Below are 16,085 nucleotides of genomic sequence, written 5' to 3'. Positions count from 1 at the left end.
ACACTACCTGAGGATAATTTCATTTAAGTTTCATCTTTCCTGTCTCATTGGTTCTTAAGAAGAAGATTTTAAAAGATTTTTCCTATATATTTCTATGTAAAACTTTGGTCGCCCATTTTGGCCCCATCCTAGCCCCGGGGGTCATGAATTGAACAAACTTGAATCTACACTACCTGAGGATGATTCCACATGAGTTTTATCTTTCCTACTTCAGTGGCTCTTGAGAAGAAGATTTTAAAAGATTTTTCCTATATATTCCTATGTAAAACTTTGGTCGGCCATTTTGGCCCCACCCTAGCCCCGGGGGTCATGATTTGAACAAACTTGAATCTACACTACCTGAGGATAATTTCATTTAAGTTTCATCTTTCCTGTCTCAATGGTTCTTGAGAAGAAGATTTTTAAAGATTTTTCCTATATATTCCTATGTAAAAATTTGGTCGGCCATTTTGACCCCACCCTAGCCCTGGGGGTCATGATTTGAACAAACTTGAATCTACACTACCTGAGGATGATTCCACATGAGTTTTATCTTTCCTGGCCAAGTGGTTTTTGAGAAGAAGATTTTTTTAAAATGCTATTAATTTTTCACTAATTCATAATTATCTACCCTTGGAAGAGGGCGTGGCCCTTCATTTGAACAAACTTGAATCCCCTTTACCCAAGGATACTTTGTGCCAAGTTTGGTTGAAATTGGCCCAGTGGTTCTTGAGAAGAAGATGAAAATGTGAAAAGTTTACGACGACAACGACAACGAAGACGACAACAACGACGACAGACAACGGACAAATTTTGATCAGAAAAGCTCACTTGAACCTTCGGCTCAGGTGAGCTAAAAAGGATGATAGTGAGACGTTATCTATATATAAAATTCTATGAACAATTCTAATATGTGGAATGGGCATAATTAAAACCCAGATCTCTGAAAATTTCAGAGATGGAGTAGGTGCCTAGGAGGAGAAAACATCCCCTTTAGAACGGGCACATCCGCAGTGAGCACTATGTTTTGCTCTATTTTAGAGCATTTCGTACTCAATTTTCGTATAAAAACTAAGGTCTAACTAATGTTTCGAAACATCCGCTAGAAGATGACCAAATGACAGACTACATTTGTTAATAAGGTTATCATACCGGCCATAGAATTTACGAACTGCTGATTTCAAAGCAAAGCTTACCTGACCTCGTTTGTCAAAAAAGGGACTATTTTCAGTTGGTCGTTATCGTTCATACTGAGAAAAACATCCAAATATGAAACAGATTTGGAATATGAATGAAAATAACTAATGTTAACTGATAAAACATCGTCCATAAATCTGAGTGTCGAGTTAAAGGCCACAGAAAGTGTTTTCCTCTATTCATGTAGAAGTTTTCGAATAAAGTCAGCTTCATAGAAATACAGATCAAGTTTAAAGAGAGCATAATAAGATGCTATCAGAGTTCTAGCAGTTTGTTGGAAAATTTTATCGCCAAAGTCTACATAAGTGTTGTCAATGAAATTCAGCATCCTTTTGATATCTGCGTACAATCAGAGTGGTTTTAACGAAGAATTTTTGCTGATGACTGATCACAAGATGTGGAAATTTCCAAATCGTGTTTATATTGAGAAGTCAGTTGTCTTTGATATCAAAATGTCTAGATTTTAATATAAAATATTTACTATTTAGAAATAAGCTCGAGAGGCCTTCAACTCGACATTTAGATATATCGACGACGCATTGTCAATCAACAATGGTTATTTCCATTGTTATGTCGATACGATATATCCTTGTGATTTTGAGATAAAAGATCCCAGAGTTTGACAAATCTGTTTCATATTTCAATATTTTTGTTCGAAAAAGACGCTAATGGTAATTTAACAACCAAGCTCTAAAATACACGTGATGACTCCAACTTTTCTATCGTCAACTTACCTTACTTATGCCGCAATGTACCTTCATCACCTGCTTACGAAGTTTATATATCTCAAGTGATTAGATGCAAGAGTATGCTCTACGAATGAACAATATCTAAAACGAGGTAAATTATTGACAAACAAGTTAATGAAACAAGGATATCAACAGTCTCGTTTAAAGTCATCATTTCGTAAGTTCTTTGGTCGATACAATGTCCTTCTCAGCAAATACAATTTATCAATGAGTCAAATGCCGATTTGACGTTTTTCATACTAATTGTTAGTCCGTTATTTCTACACTAAATTGACGACGGGTTTTCCTGTTATTTCACGATCAGACAAAGAGCACATGGCGGGTGAAGCCGGTCGGCAGGGGATGCTCACTCTTCCATGGCACCTGTTCCCACCTCTAATGTTTTGGAGGTCCGTGTTTGCACTGCTCCTATTGTATTGTTTTATGGACTTTTGATCTTGAATACTGTTCGTTATCTCCATATGTTTCATTAAAGTAATATACTAACATCTAAACGTTGTCAATATTTTGGAATAAGCGGAATGTTGAATAGTTACAAGTAAGAAATTTCTTGTATTTTCAATGATTTGCTCGTCAAAAACAACTTAAAAAGTATATATAACTAAGATAAACTAAGGTTGAAATATTTTTTGCAAAATATTTCTGACATATCGATAAATCCTTTCAAAACCTTATACATGTACATCATAACAATATTATTATCTTTGATCGCTATTTATTTGCCTTTAATAAACATACGCTCATATTCAACATATAGGCTTGATATAAACAGTGAAAATAGGTTCAATGCCTTTTTTGTCCTCAAAATGAAATCATCCCTTAACAACGTAAACAGGACAGGCAACTCAACTTACTCAAGTTTAGATAGAAGGAGGGTATAGGGGGCTCAAGCCCAGAGAACCTGTCATGTTATTATGGGAAATAAATCGCTCTGAATTCACTGAGAACAGGTAAATATTGACATGAAAGATATAAAGCTAGGAAGTCATGTGAAAAATAATACTCTGACTAACCAGACGTGTTCGTAATTCTTGATTCATTTTTTTTTTATTCTGAATAATAGATGATTGCTCAGTGTAAAATAAATAAGCCGAAGTTTTTAAAGAAGTTTTAAAGAAATTATGCTGTGGGATTGATCTGAATAAAAAGAAATTGTTAACATAAAGATTTGGGGAAATTGGTATACATGTAATTCTTAATAAATTTTTATCTAATTTACATGTATATAACATTCAACTCTTTTGTAAAATACCAAACTTTCCCTCTCAAATTTTTTTTATAGAATTGAATGAAATTTTCGTTTATATTTTAAAATGCTTTGGGATAAATTTTAATTCAAACTTTATTGGTATAGTATATATATAATTAAGTAACTGCATTTTGTTCTTATTTTCTCCTGTGCTGAAGCACTGTTTTAATAATCTAACGAATTATTTTGAGTTACCTCTCCTTGATTAAGTTTACCTAGGACATGGGAAAACTTTAAAATTGTTTTATAAAAATCAAAATCACAAAAAATTCTTCCTTTGTTTTTTTGTTCTTTTTAATTACTGACCACAAGTGATCAAATTCTACTTAAAATCTCATCTTTCTGTGGTGTTTTGTGAACTATGAGACCAAATTTCAAGAATTCGTTGTTATTTTTCATGTTATAAAATCTAATAAGCATTTTTTTAAATTCAGAATTTAGTTTAAAAAGCTAATAAAGAGATGCTTGTTGAAATTGTTTTCAAATAATAAATTATAGTATTAATATTAATTAATAAGAGTTCTTTGTTAAAATCTAGTAACAACATTTTCATTCATACTTTGATTGGATGTATCCCACTGAACTTGAAATAAATAACACTAATATATTTGCTTTATAAAAGAAATTTTATTTTTAAAAAAACATAAACACTAACTCAAGATTGCCCATCTGAGATTTTTATACACAAGATGCATATGAGGTAAGTATATATATATATATATATATATATATATATATATATATATATATATATATATATATATATATATATATATATATATATATATATATATATATATATTTGGCAGATAGGCAAGCTTGTGCTTTAAATTTTCTGAAACAACATGTAGTAGGAATCAATGTGACTTTGAGACTTGAAGAATACCAATACATAAATTGCTGTCGATTAGAAAATGCACAAAATATGAAATATATGGAGATAATGAGCAGTATTCAAGCTCAAAAGTCCATTAAACAGTCGAAAAGTAGGAGCAGAGCAAACTCGGACTTCCAAAAAATCAGAGGTGGGATCAGGCGCCATGGAGGTTTGAGCATCCAATGCCAACCGGTCACACCTGCCGTGTGCTCTTGTCATGATCGCGAAATAACGGGAAAATCCGTCGACAATTCAGTGTATAAATAATGGCCTAAGAATTGGAATCAAAACGTCATTCAGCATTTGATTCAATGATAAATTGTATTTGCTGACAAGGTCATTGTATCGATCATAGAACTTACGAAATGATGACTTAATTAAAACAAGACTGCTGATATTCTTGTTTCATCAATTTGTCAATAGTTTACCTCGTTTTAGAAATTATACATAGCACAGGTACCCGATATTTCTTATTTTTCCAATACAATAAAAACATACCTAATTTTTTGGTATGGGGTTATTAATTTAATATAAAAAAATAAGTAATTTCAGGTGCCTGTGTTACATAAGTAGAGCATGTTATTGCGTATCAAATTAAATGAGAGGTATAGCCCAATGTGTAGGTGATGAAGGTATATTGCTGTCATCATGTTTATCATAGAGCTTGGTTGTATTAGACTCTACGGTATCTTTTATCTGAAGTTCACTGGGATATATCGTATTGACATGAGAATGGAAATGACCATTGTTAATTGACACTACCTCATCGATATATCTAAATGTCGAGTTGAAGGCCACGGCAAATGTTTTATTCTTTTCACGTAAAAGATTTGGGACATAGTCTGTTTCATATGAATTTAAAATAAGTCTACTAATAATAAGGCGGAATTGGTACCCATGGAAATCCAATAGATTGTTAGAAATGCTTTGCTTTATCAATGAGTACAGTATATTAGTAAACCCTACACTAAAATCCACAGAAAAAGAAATAGAATGTATTGTATCTAATGTACTTTTGATAAATTATTTCGTTGTCATCTTTTTGATCTATTTACATGATTATTATTCAAACAAAACTAATAGATGTCACGTAATAATATAAATGTTGCGAACAATCAGTGTTCAATTTGAGAAGGTTATCGATGGAATATTGCTTTCATAATGAGATTTTTCTCCGTTGTCTTTGCACAAAAATTTGATCGCCTTTGGTCAAAGAGTACGTCATCCCACTGTTTAAGCCAATAACATGGTCATGTCCGCTAATTCATGTTTCCTTTCATCTGACGGATCATGTTTGTATACTACTTATGAGATATATCAATAAAATTAATATTTGAACAAGAGTATAGTAATCCGATACACTACAACAAGTCATGAATTGGAACCTATCGCTTAAAGTTGTAGATAGATAAAATCCATCTCTTTGCATTGTCTTTCTGTTCAAAAGATCCATATTTTGCAACTTTTTGTCACACTTTAAGAGTTCTTCCTGTAGTTTTATCTGGCTTTTTTTTTTGGTTCCATACCAAAATGAATATGTTAAGAGCAAGGGCTTAAGACATTGTGTTTTCAAATATAGATAAAAAGTATATAGTGTTATTAAACCAGAATGCCAGATATTGATTTTATTCCTCTACTTAATGAAGTTTTTTTCTCTTTTACTACGATCACCTCAAGTTTGGAATTCCTTTACTTTTAGGTGCTGGAAATTTCTGTCATAGATACATTGTATTTGTGTACAATTTATAAATTCATGTTTGTTGTATTGCGTTATTTGAATCAAATCCCTGATTTTAGAGTTTTTATGTAATATTCTTCAAAAAATAATCGCTTGTTTATTATATTGTCAGAAAAATTTTTGAAAGATTATTATTTTCAAATTCCGTACAGAGTACTAGTGTGTACAATCACAGTTTTTTTTATACAAAATAATGACTTGTTTATTATATTGTCAGAAAAAATTTTGAAAGATTATTATTTTCAAATTCCGTACAGAGTACTAGTGTGTACAATCACAGTTTTTTTTTAATACAAAATAATGACTTATGACTGGGTAAGTTAACTAACAAGTTCAATTTTTCATTTAAATTTTATTAAATAAAAAAAAAAGCTGCCAAAGATGCCAAAGAACCTTATCTTCATCATAGAGAATGGTTGTACATGAATATTAGTTGTATAATTTTTGAAAAGTCGAACATTTTGATGTTGTCGATTGCAGGGGGGAGGGTGTTAAAGTTAAGGTTAACAAAGGTGACTAACTTTCAGAAATTCAACTTTTGACATATATTAAAAATCTAAATATCTGTGTAGAGTTTTAAATGGTTACTTTTAATGTATTTTGAACAGATTGAAAGGAAAATTACAAGTTGACTGATATTCACTAAAATTTGTTTTAAAAGGACAATTTCCTCTCTGTCATGCTTATGGCTAGAGCAAGGTTTTTGTGGTATTTTTCGTTTTCACTATCTTTCAAAGGGCGACATAACTTTATTTCTACTATGAGACAATTATAAATTCTGTCGAGAGATTCTACATGAAGGGTTAATTTGAAAGGAGAGACATTCTGTCTGTATAAATTTGATATTAAAAAAAATACCAATTTAATGCGACTGTAAAAAAAAGTAGGAAAGATATAGCTTAAAATTGTTATAAATCTTGCAAATCCTACATTAGGGTTTTACAAGGCTTCAAGTTAATGTAATGCTGACAGGGCCGATTTTGGTAATTCATGGCTGTTCGATTGTACACTTTTGTGTTCTCTTCCCATAGAAGGTACTGGACCAAGGTTAATAAGATACAGTAAAGCAAGTTTACTCAGAATAAAATCACAACAATCTCACCACAATGTATCAGTTTGAAGTTTTTAGGGGTTTAAGTGCTCTCATTGTCATTGTCATGTTGCATTGTTAAGTGCTCTATTGTGTGTAAAGAAGCAAGCTAACACAATGTGTTTGAGGACTTCAATAGACAAATATTTTATTGTTCAGCATAACAAACACTCTTCATTTAATCAAATAAATATCACAAGTGGTTTTTAATAAATTGGCTGAACGATTTATCCTTCTGGTTTGTACACATTTTACCTATTGTTAAATATTTAGGCCAAACATTTGGCTCGTTGTATAGATAAATCACAGCCTGTTACCTCAAAGAACAAGAGTTAATTACAAACTAAGACCATCACTAGAGTACAAAAAGCATAGACAATAACAAACTAAGAACATCACGGGCACTGAACACGGATTCAAGTTAGTACAAACTAACAACATCACTGTAGCAGTGACCCCAGGCTCAAGAAGCTTAAATGATAACAAACTTAAAACATTGCTGAGTTCAAGAAACACCGCTCATCACCGAGCGAGGAGAACATTACTAGCATAAGATGTGATTTTAGAGCTTAGATTACAAGGTGGAACAATAATAGCTTTAGAGACAACTTCAAGGAGCTTAGATCATTAGCTATTAGCAACATTACTAGCATTAAAGACGACATAATAAAAGAGCTTAGGTAGTTTCAAATAGGAACATGACTAGCATTAGATACGACTCAAAGGAGCTAAGGTCATTACAACAGGATCATCAGTAGGTTCTGCGTTTGTTCTATAGGTTCGCAGAGTTCGATTTGTTTCTACGGTGTGTAAACAAAAAATATTGATATTTTTCAAAGCAATCAGCTATTATTATATCATTTCTGAATGTAATCTTTAATGGGTCTTTATAACAGTCACTGAAGAGTAGAGAAAAACAGAGGCTAATATAAATTTATACTAGATTTACATTAGCTTCATTTTACATTCATTAAATTTGATGATAACAAGCAGTTATCAAGCTTTCATGTCCATTGTAACAATACACATTTGGAGCAGAGCAAGCTCGGACACTAGAACCATAAGAGATGTCTTTAAATGTCTCCATTTCCTCTAGCATACTTTCTTCTGAAATGTTTGCTTCAAAATGCAAATTTTCCATAAATTTTAAATGTTCGTGTGGTGTTAATCTTTGTCTTTTTTGCCTGTCATGTTCTTGTAAGCTTATTCTGGGGCTCTGGTAAACATAAAATCAGATGTTCCGCAAAATGAGTGTTTTTATTCTGAATCAACCTCTTTTGGAGTTGCTTACGACAGAGGTGTTCCACTTTTTGTCGTTGGCTGATTTTTATTTGAAAATTAATGTGAGTATATATGACCATATCTTTCAAATAAAAATGAGTTCACTGCCACTGCCCTCCGTTGTTTACCTTATGGGCATTCTTATTAAGTGCAAAGAAAACAACGAAATCAAATTAAATTGTAATCCTTTTTTATCGTCTTGCTGCCTTCTTTTGTCGACTAGTTTTTTCTTAAAATCATTTGTGTCTAGACTTTTTTGTCGATTAAAATTATTTAATTACGGGATTGTACAACTACATCTACTGTAAGACTTAAATCAGTGATCAAAAATTTGCAACATCATTTTTCTTACAACCTTTACATGGTAGAACAACTAGTGCTCAACTTTTTAATCAAATAAATCAAATTCAATTCCACGTTAATAAAAAACACAGGGAATGCGGTAGATTGAATGATCAAACATTCATTTCAATAAATTATTAGTTGTGTACATTAACACATTTCAAACAAATCTTGCATGTGTATGTTAAGTAGGTTTTAAAGAACAATGCACAAAGCGACACAAACAATAGAAATTCTAGATATGAAACTCATTTTAATACCCCCAGTGTGGAATATACATTTCAATGTAGTTTTAAAGGAAACAGAAAAAGATAAGTTAATCACGAAATCATAAATAAACAAATTGCTGTATAAGGTCAACTGACTGTCATACGAACATTCTTGAATTCCACAGAAACACGGATTAGCATTGATGCATTTTCTGTACGTCCTCCTTCTGTATTTCAGCAAATTTTCTAATACCTTAGGTTTTCGGTTTGCTTTCTAAAATCAGAGCTCTGCATTTCCATTTTTATTGAAAATACAATGTATTTTGAAGAATTTAAAACTGCGATTTATCGACAAACTCTGGGTTTTATGTACATAGGGGTTTTACTTCAGTACAATCACTCGGTAATAAGGAAATGTCCATTTGGAAAAAAAAGCACAGGGTATTTCTTTCTTCTTCTCACATTTGTTTGCAAAATTGACATTGGAGAATGGCTTTTATCCAACTGAATCCAATCTCTCGATAGTTTTTCATAAAATTGGATTATGCAATTGTTTTATATGAAAGTGGCGCCTACCGCCGTTTTCTGATTGATATTGCCAGATCTATCCTGGCTTTATCCGTCTCCATTTTTACACACCCGGGTATCGGATGTTGTTTGTTAAATTTATCCTGACTTCTACAGAATGTTGTTACTCTTTCTTTTAACCTAATCATCTCCAGTGGGTATGATTGCGGTCTGATCCTGGACGTGTCCGCTGGGTTTTGTTGGAGGTAGAATTTAGAATCCTGGATCAGTTGTGTAACATCCGGCATTTCACTGCAGTATTCCGTCTCTAGAGAGTGGATAAACGTTTTCATTTGTCTGTCATTAAACAGACATACAGTTTGAGGAACCCGGCATTCGTCTTTTTCAGAATTTTTTCTGAAGTCACTATTATTTGTCCTTTCCTTTTCGTAGGCTCTTATGACTCCTTGAATTTGTCCACAAGTCACACAGTGTCTAGGAGTTAACACGTCTCGGTTCTGAGACTTCCTACGCTGTAACAACTTGTCCTTCGGAAATGATTCCAGGGTCGGGGATCTTTGGAGTCCACTGATTGGAGGATGTCCAGAATTACGGAACACTCGGGCAGAATGGGCCCGGAATTGGCGCACACTTTGACTATACTGTCTCTCGTAACTCAGACTTTCTTTCCAGACTTGAGATTTCACGGTGTTTAGTTCGGTCTCTTCAGTCCTGTTTAGTTTACTTGCCTTTGCTTCGTTCTCTGTTTGGTTATCCAACATCAACATTGCTTTGAGTCTCAGTAATTTCTGATCGTACTCGGCATGGAAGATGTCGGATTTGGTCTGCTTCTTCTTGTTAAGGTATTCCATGGAGGACTTCCACGTCTTTGTTTTGGAGGACCCCAGAGACCCGTATTCCGAGAGCTGCGTTGTGGTGGGACGCGACACGATATTGGACCTCATGATCTCACTAGAAGATTTTTAATCAAACTTTTTCACAATCTAGGTTTTGTAACAATGTTTAAACACCCAATATTTTTTCTCTGGTTTATTAAAAACACAAACATGTGTTCTTTATGAAAAGAAGCAATGTTCCCTTGTCTTACAAGTCTTTTCGCAGTCAATGGAGAAAATCTTGACTTTCAGTTATCTATCCCGAGGGATTGCAATGTCATGTGTTATTTGGCGCTCTAATCCGTCATATCATTGATTGTGGATTTTATTCCTATAGGGATATTATCATTTAACAAACTTATTGCATGAAACATTCCAGATTGGTCAGAATTCATACTGCCTATTTGTTCCCCGGTTCTATAGCTGTTCTACAAACAGTCCTTTCTGACCGAAGACTCCAGGACTTGCTGTGTATTCAAAAGTCCATTGACGGAAAATAACACTAAATAAACATTTTAATAAACCTTCAAGTATCCTTTGCCGATCGGTCAGGGCTTCTCACGCAGATACTTTGATTTATTAAAAAATCAGATTTCATAAACATTTATAAGTCTCAATGTCCACCGCCGTTCATGTACTAATCCCTTAAATATTTACTTTTCCAAGAGGTTAAAACGACAGTCCGTAGAGTTAAGGAATCACTTGGTACAAATCTCTGTCCTCACTTTGGTTTCTATGCAAGAAAGTTCATAAAGAAATTAATGTTTGTCTTAAAACAACAAAGTCTAAATCGTTAATGTGTTTTAAACTCTGTTTCACCCGACTTTGTGATCCAATGCCGAGATTTCAAGATTTATTGTCTGTATACGTAATATCGGAAATATTAAAGTTAATATGTATTTTTTTACTTCTTATATATACCTGCGTGTGACAATACATCATTAAAAATGCACCGTCTTTATTAAACTTTTAAAACACACGAAGATATCTATGGCCTCGAGCAGAACAAAATACATCAGCACAATTAAACAGACAGGCACATCTTTTCAGGGGATCTTTTGATTTCTTCAAGGATAGAACTCTGGCTCCAGAAGGACATGAAATCTGTTTAAGAAATGGGATTCTGTATTTGAAAAAAGCTTTTTATATAATTCTTTGTTTTTATCAATACGTGTACTCGCAAATGATTTTAGTTAATCCCTTTTTTGAGTATTTATTTAAATTAAAGAATCTTTAAATAACATTTGTTTACAACATTTTTTTAAATTATTTTTTAAATTATAAATTCTAAAAAAAAATTGCTTTAAACAATAAATTTCAATAAAATTTCAGTGAAAATCATATTTATTTTGCATATACTTACTTTGTTTTTTTTCCTGCCATCAAATAGCTATACCTGCAAATTCACAAACTACGTTCGTATTTCTACAGAAATAACCTCCGAAGCATTTAATCATTTCCTCCATAGAAAATGGGGGACCAATGTCACGATTTAATACATCTTTATTGTGTCCTTGTATTGTCAAAGCATCAAAGAACACGCCGTGCTTTTTATGCAATTTTCCCACCGTTGTATCCGGTAGTTCTATGGACAGAATTACATTGGCTGGGGGAAAACTCACCACTATTACAATAGAGACAGATATATCAAATATTGTATATCCTCGCCGCACGTATTCCAATGTTTTCTTTCTAAATAAAATCAATTGTTTACGCCGTGTATATCCCATCAATCTTGCTAAAAACCTTGTACTGAGAAGAGGTACATTCATTTGTGTTTCAATAAATATAAGTATAGTCTGAAAATCGTTTTATCGACAAAAATAATTCATGCTTTATTTAATCAAATATCTTTATTGTTGCCTCCAGGGAAATGATGAAATTGAATGTTTGAAATTAAAGTGGTTTTCTCTTGCGCTTACTATTAAGAAGTGCAGCAATAATTTTGTTACTTTTAACTTTAAAGCTTCAAAAATCATTTTATAGAATTTAAAACACTACGGGTATAACAGTTGATTGTTATAGTTAGTCTAAATTTTCTAAATTCTTATATTTTAATGTACTGTAAATCACTTTTTATACAAGAGAACTTTATTTTCGCGTAATTACGCGAGACAGTGTACTCGCGAAAATATAATTCTCGCGTATAATAGTATTCCTTAGTATTATTTAGAGCAATAACCACAATTCGTGAAAATTTTGTCTCGCTTATCACGAATCAAATCCTTTCTCGCGAAAATAAGGTGTCGCGAAAATTTAGTGATTTACAGTAACACTTTCATTTCATAATTGCTTAAAACGTCTCTCAAAAGGCGAAATATTTTTAAGGACAGATGATACAAACAAAATATGGATGCCTGGATTGGTTTATATTTTTTGACCCAATTTCATTGCAAATGATTAAAAAAAATTTTAGAATATAAAGAAATTGTAATTTAACCTTCTGTGATGTTCAAAATTCTACCCTTCTGAAACCATTCTTATTATTCTCTACAAATATTTTTCACTTCAAATTCCATTTTTGTGCAACTTTACATAAAAAATTTAAACTACGCAGTGAAACGTATTCATTTTATCCATTAAAACATGACCCACATTGTTATTTTTCAAATATTACTCTACTTGAAAATTAATGAAATGACATTCAATTATTGTTTGATAAACGGTCTTTTTAAGAAAGACTATAGGTACAATTGTTTTTTAAATGAAAGAAAAGAATTTTTAAGAAAGACTATAGGTACAATTATTTTTTGAATGAAAGAAAATAATTCTAGAAACATATACTTTACTCATGAGACATTGCTGTTCCTGTCTGGTTTGTAGGCAGTGTTGTAAATTATGCTTCTGATGTTTGGAAACTACCATTGAGAACATTTTTCGCAAATGTTAGAAATATTGCAAACTAATTTTGAAAAAAAAAACACTTCTTGATAAAGTACAAAAAAGTCTGTATAAACCAATTAGTATCCTTAACCTTTATTCTCTCCATGCTGGAAGGCACATATGGCCTAGTTGAACATCTCTCTTCCACTGGTGCCGTGTTAGAAGAGTTCCTGTCTGAATTATTCCGCTTCACCTCCACCATCCACCGCCATAGTGTCTTGAGAAGTCTCGCTTTCTTCTAACTTTAGGCGTCCACCGAAGGCCACAATACAGTCATCCGAATATGACCGATCCAAATCCATATCCTCCATCTCATCTCATTACTGATGTTTTCTACTTCTGTCTTCTCCAGAACTTTTTTGCGATATTCTGCTGCTATCTGACCTTAAGAATTCTGCTGAGGCACTTCTTCTGAAAGATGTTTATCTTCTTTTTCTCTGTCTTGGTAAGCTTCCAAGTCTCACATCAGTATAACAATACGGAAAGAACCAGACTCTTGAATACTTTGATCTTTCTCCTGATGTCTTTGGTGTTCCAGAAGAATGTGCCAGCCAATTATATCCTCTTTCTGCTGTCAACAGTGCCTCTTCCGTTCTTGCTGACATTGGCGCTAAGTGAAGTTGTCTATACCTTTTCGGCTTCCCTATTTTCGTCTGTCTTATTGGCTTCACTCTTGCTGATTATCTTCATCCCTTTGCACTTTTTGGCATATAGCTTCACTTCCAGTTTTTGGTGAGTTTTCTTCCGGTGTTGTTGTCTTGGACTTAAGGCGGTTCATTGTCGATGACAGTAAAGCAATGTCGTCTGCAACGTCAAGGTCTTCAAGCATAGTGGTGAAGTTCTATCTAATTCTTGTTCTCTTTTCTCGGACAGTCTGTTGCATCACACAGTCTATCCCTACATGGAACAAGAAACCTAGCATACAGCATCCTTGTTTGGCATCAGGGTCTGTTGTCTCGTTGTCAACAATCACAGTTGGAACACTGAACACTGAAAATCGTGCAGGGCTTTGACCATCTTAATTAGTTTTTAGGAGGAATTCCTTATTTCTTCGTGACCAAAAGACTGTCTCTGTGCACAATTTCAAAAGCTTTCTCAAAGCCCACAAAAATGTACAAGGTAGCATTCTATTCATTGACTTGGTTCAGGATGTTCCAGATGATGAAGATCTGATTGGTAGTCCCTCTCTCTCCAGAATCCTGTGTCATCTTTTCTGTGGATATTGTCAATTCCAGTCTGTATTCTGTTGATGAGGATTCTGCTAAGTGCTTTTGTGGCTAGGGGCAGGAGAGTGACATCCATCCAGTTGCTGCAGTCCTGTAAGTTACCTTTCTTTGGAATTTTGCAGATCAGTCCTTCGGTCCATTCTTTAGACTCTTCCTCCTTCTATATTTGATTAAAGTATACTTCAGTCCCTGGCTGGTCTGATCCAGGTCTGTCTTTAACATTTCTGCAGTTATTTGGTATGTTCCAGGGGTCTTCCTAATCCAAAGCTTTTTTTCAGTGCAGCCCTTATTTCCTGTGTTGTGGGTGGCTCGATTGATATATCTACCTCCTCTCCCTCTTCATGTAATTTTTGTGGCGATGACTCTGGGGTGTCCCTGTTTAGCATTTTCTCAAAGTATTCCATGGCAAGCTTTGCTTCTGCATTCTTCAGCAGCTCCCCATAAACATCATAAAACTTGGATGTTCGATTACCATTAACGTCTTTTTCAAGTAAAATATCCAGAAATGAAACAGATGTGTCATACACTGTGGTACTAGTATCTTTAATGCCAAGGTCACTGAGATATAATGTATCAAAATAAGAATGGAAATATTCATAGTTAATTCACAATACGTCGTCAATATATCTTAATGCCCAGTTGAAGGCCAAAGCAATGTTTTCTTCTTTTCACGTATAAGATTTTGAACAAATTCTGCTTCATATGAATACAAAAATAGGTCTGCCAGTGGCGGAGTGCAATTGGTACCCATGGAATTCCAATCGATTGTTTGAAGACCTAGTCTCCAAAAACCACTCAGATATTGGATTGTCAATAAAAATGTTATCAACACCTGGGAAAAACTGAATGTATTTTATTTGGATCAAGAAAGAAACTCAGTAACTCGAGCATCTTTTTAATACCAACTTAGCAGATGTCGATGATGTTAAAAAAAGCAATGGATTTTAATTTATCGTGAAGAATTGTTGTATATTAGGTTGATTTTTTGTCAAGTACCATACAGTCTTTGAACAATCTTGATTTCAGTTTGATCTTATTCTTGTGTGTGCTGAGGCATAGGCATAGTCTTCACCATGTAGTAGTTGCTCTTGGCATCCGCTTACCTCTATACCTTGGTGCCAAGAACTAAAGATTTCCACTGCCCACTAATAAGAAGGTGGCCAATCTAATTCTTTGCTGTTTCAGTAGCAGACACTCGTGTTTTTATGGGGGAACAATGTTCATGTGATTAAAAGTCCATTGGTCTGACAAAATTCACACAGTCTTTAATTCTCCATTCTCGTTTTACATTTCTAGTCCGTGGATACCGATAGTTCTTTCATACTCGCTGTTATCAGTTCCTAGCTTGGCATTGAGGTCCCCTGTGATAATAATGATGTCTTTCTTATTGCATCGATCCCCGTAAATCCTGATATAATTGGTTCTTCTCCATCTCTTCCTTTTCATTATGTGGGGCATATGTTTGGATCATCGACACTCACATGTATCTGGTATAGAAATGTGCTGTTATGATTCTCTCGCTGTTGGGTGTCCATTCAATGAGTGATTAAAGTGCCTGCTAACTGGTCATTATGGCAACTTTTCCCTCGTGCAATTCTTCATCCCGCTGTATATGGTGGTCTGATTTTAGGCCATTCTCATCCTCCCAGCTCCCAACTATCTGCACTCACTGAATCCCAAAATGCCTGCTGAAATCCTTCCATTTCTCTCGCAATCTTTGCTGATGTCCTTCCTCTGTATACCGGTATTATTCGCACATTCCAGTATCCGATGGTGAATGTTTGGGTGTCACAAGGGATCTAGTGGGACGCTGGGCTTTCTTTATGCTTTCACCCCTCGTCTTTCTACTGTCTCTGTTGGCG

The 16,085-nt window shown here is 33.9% G+C and overlaps 1 protein-coding gene across 1 annotated transcript; it reads right to left on the bottom strand.

Moving 5' to 3' along the window:
• Nucleotides 1–8,682: 8,682 nt before the first annotated feature.
• Nucleotides 8,683–10,935, bottom strand: LOC134234825 (uncharacterized). Its single transcript, XM_062716873.1, has one exon. The coding sequence runs from the start codon at nt 10,181–10,183 to the stop codon at nt 9,284–9,286; it is 900 nt and encodes a 299-aa protein (XP_062572857.1). The 5' UTR covers nt 10,184–10,935; the 3' UTR covers nt 8,683–9,283.
• Nucleotides 10,936–16,085: the final 5,150 nt, after the last annotated feature.

The sequence above is a fragment of the Saccostrea cucullata genome, unplaced genomic scaffold, assembly GCF_032062105.1.
Source record: "Saccostrea cucullata isolate Sc308-1 unplaced genomic scaffold, CSIRO_AGI_Scuc_v1 ctg179, whole genome shotgun sequence".
NCBI classification, from domain to species: Eukaryota; Metazoa; Mollusca; class Bivalvia; order Ostreida; family Ostreidae; genus Saccostrea; species Saccostrea cuccullata.
This window is presented reverse-complemented; position numbering and strand designations above follow the sequence as displayed.

Bases quoted from the DNA above. Each gene is read 5' to 3' on its own strand.
- LOC134234825 (XM_062716873.1), bottom strand. From the start codon at position 10,183: ATGAGGTCCAATATCGTGTCGCGTCCCACCACAACGCAGCTCTCGGAA.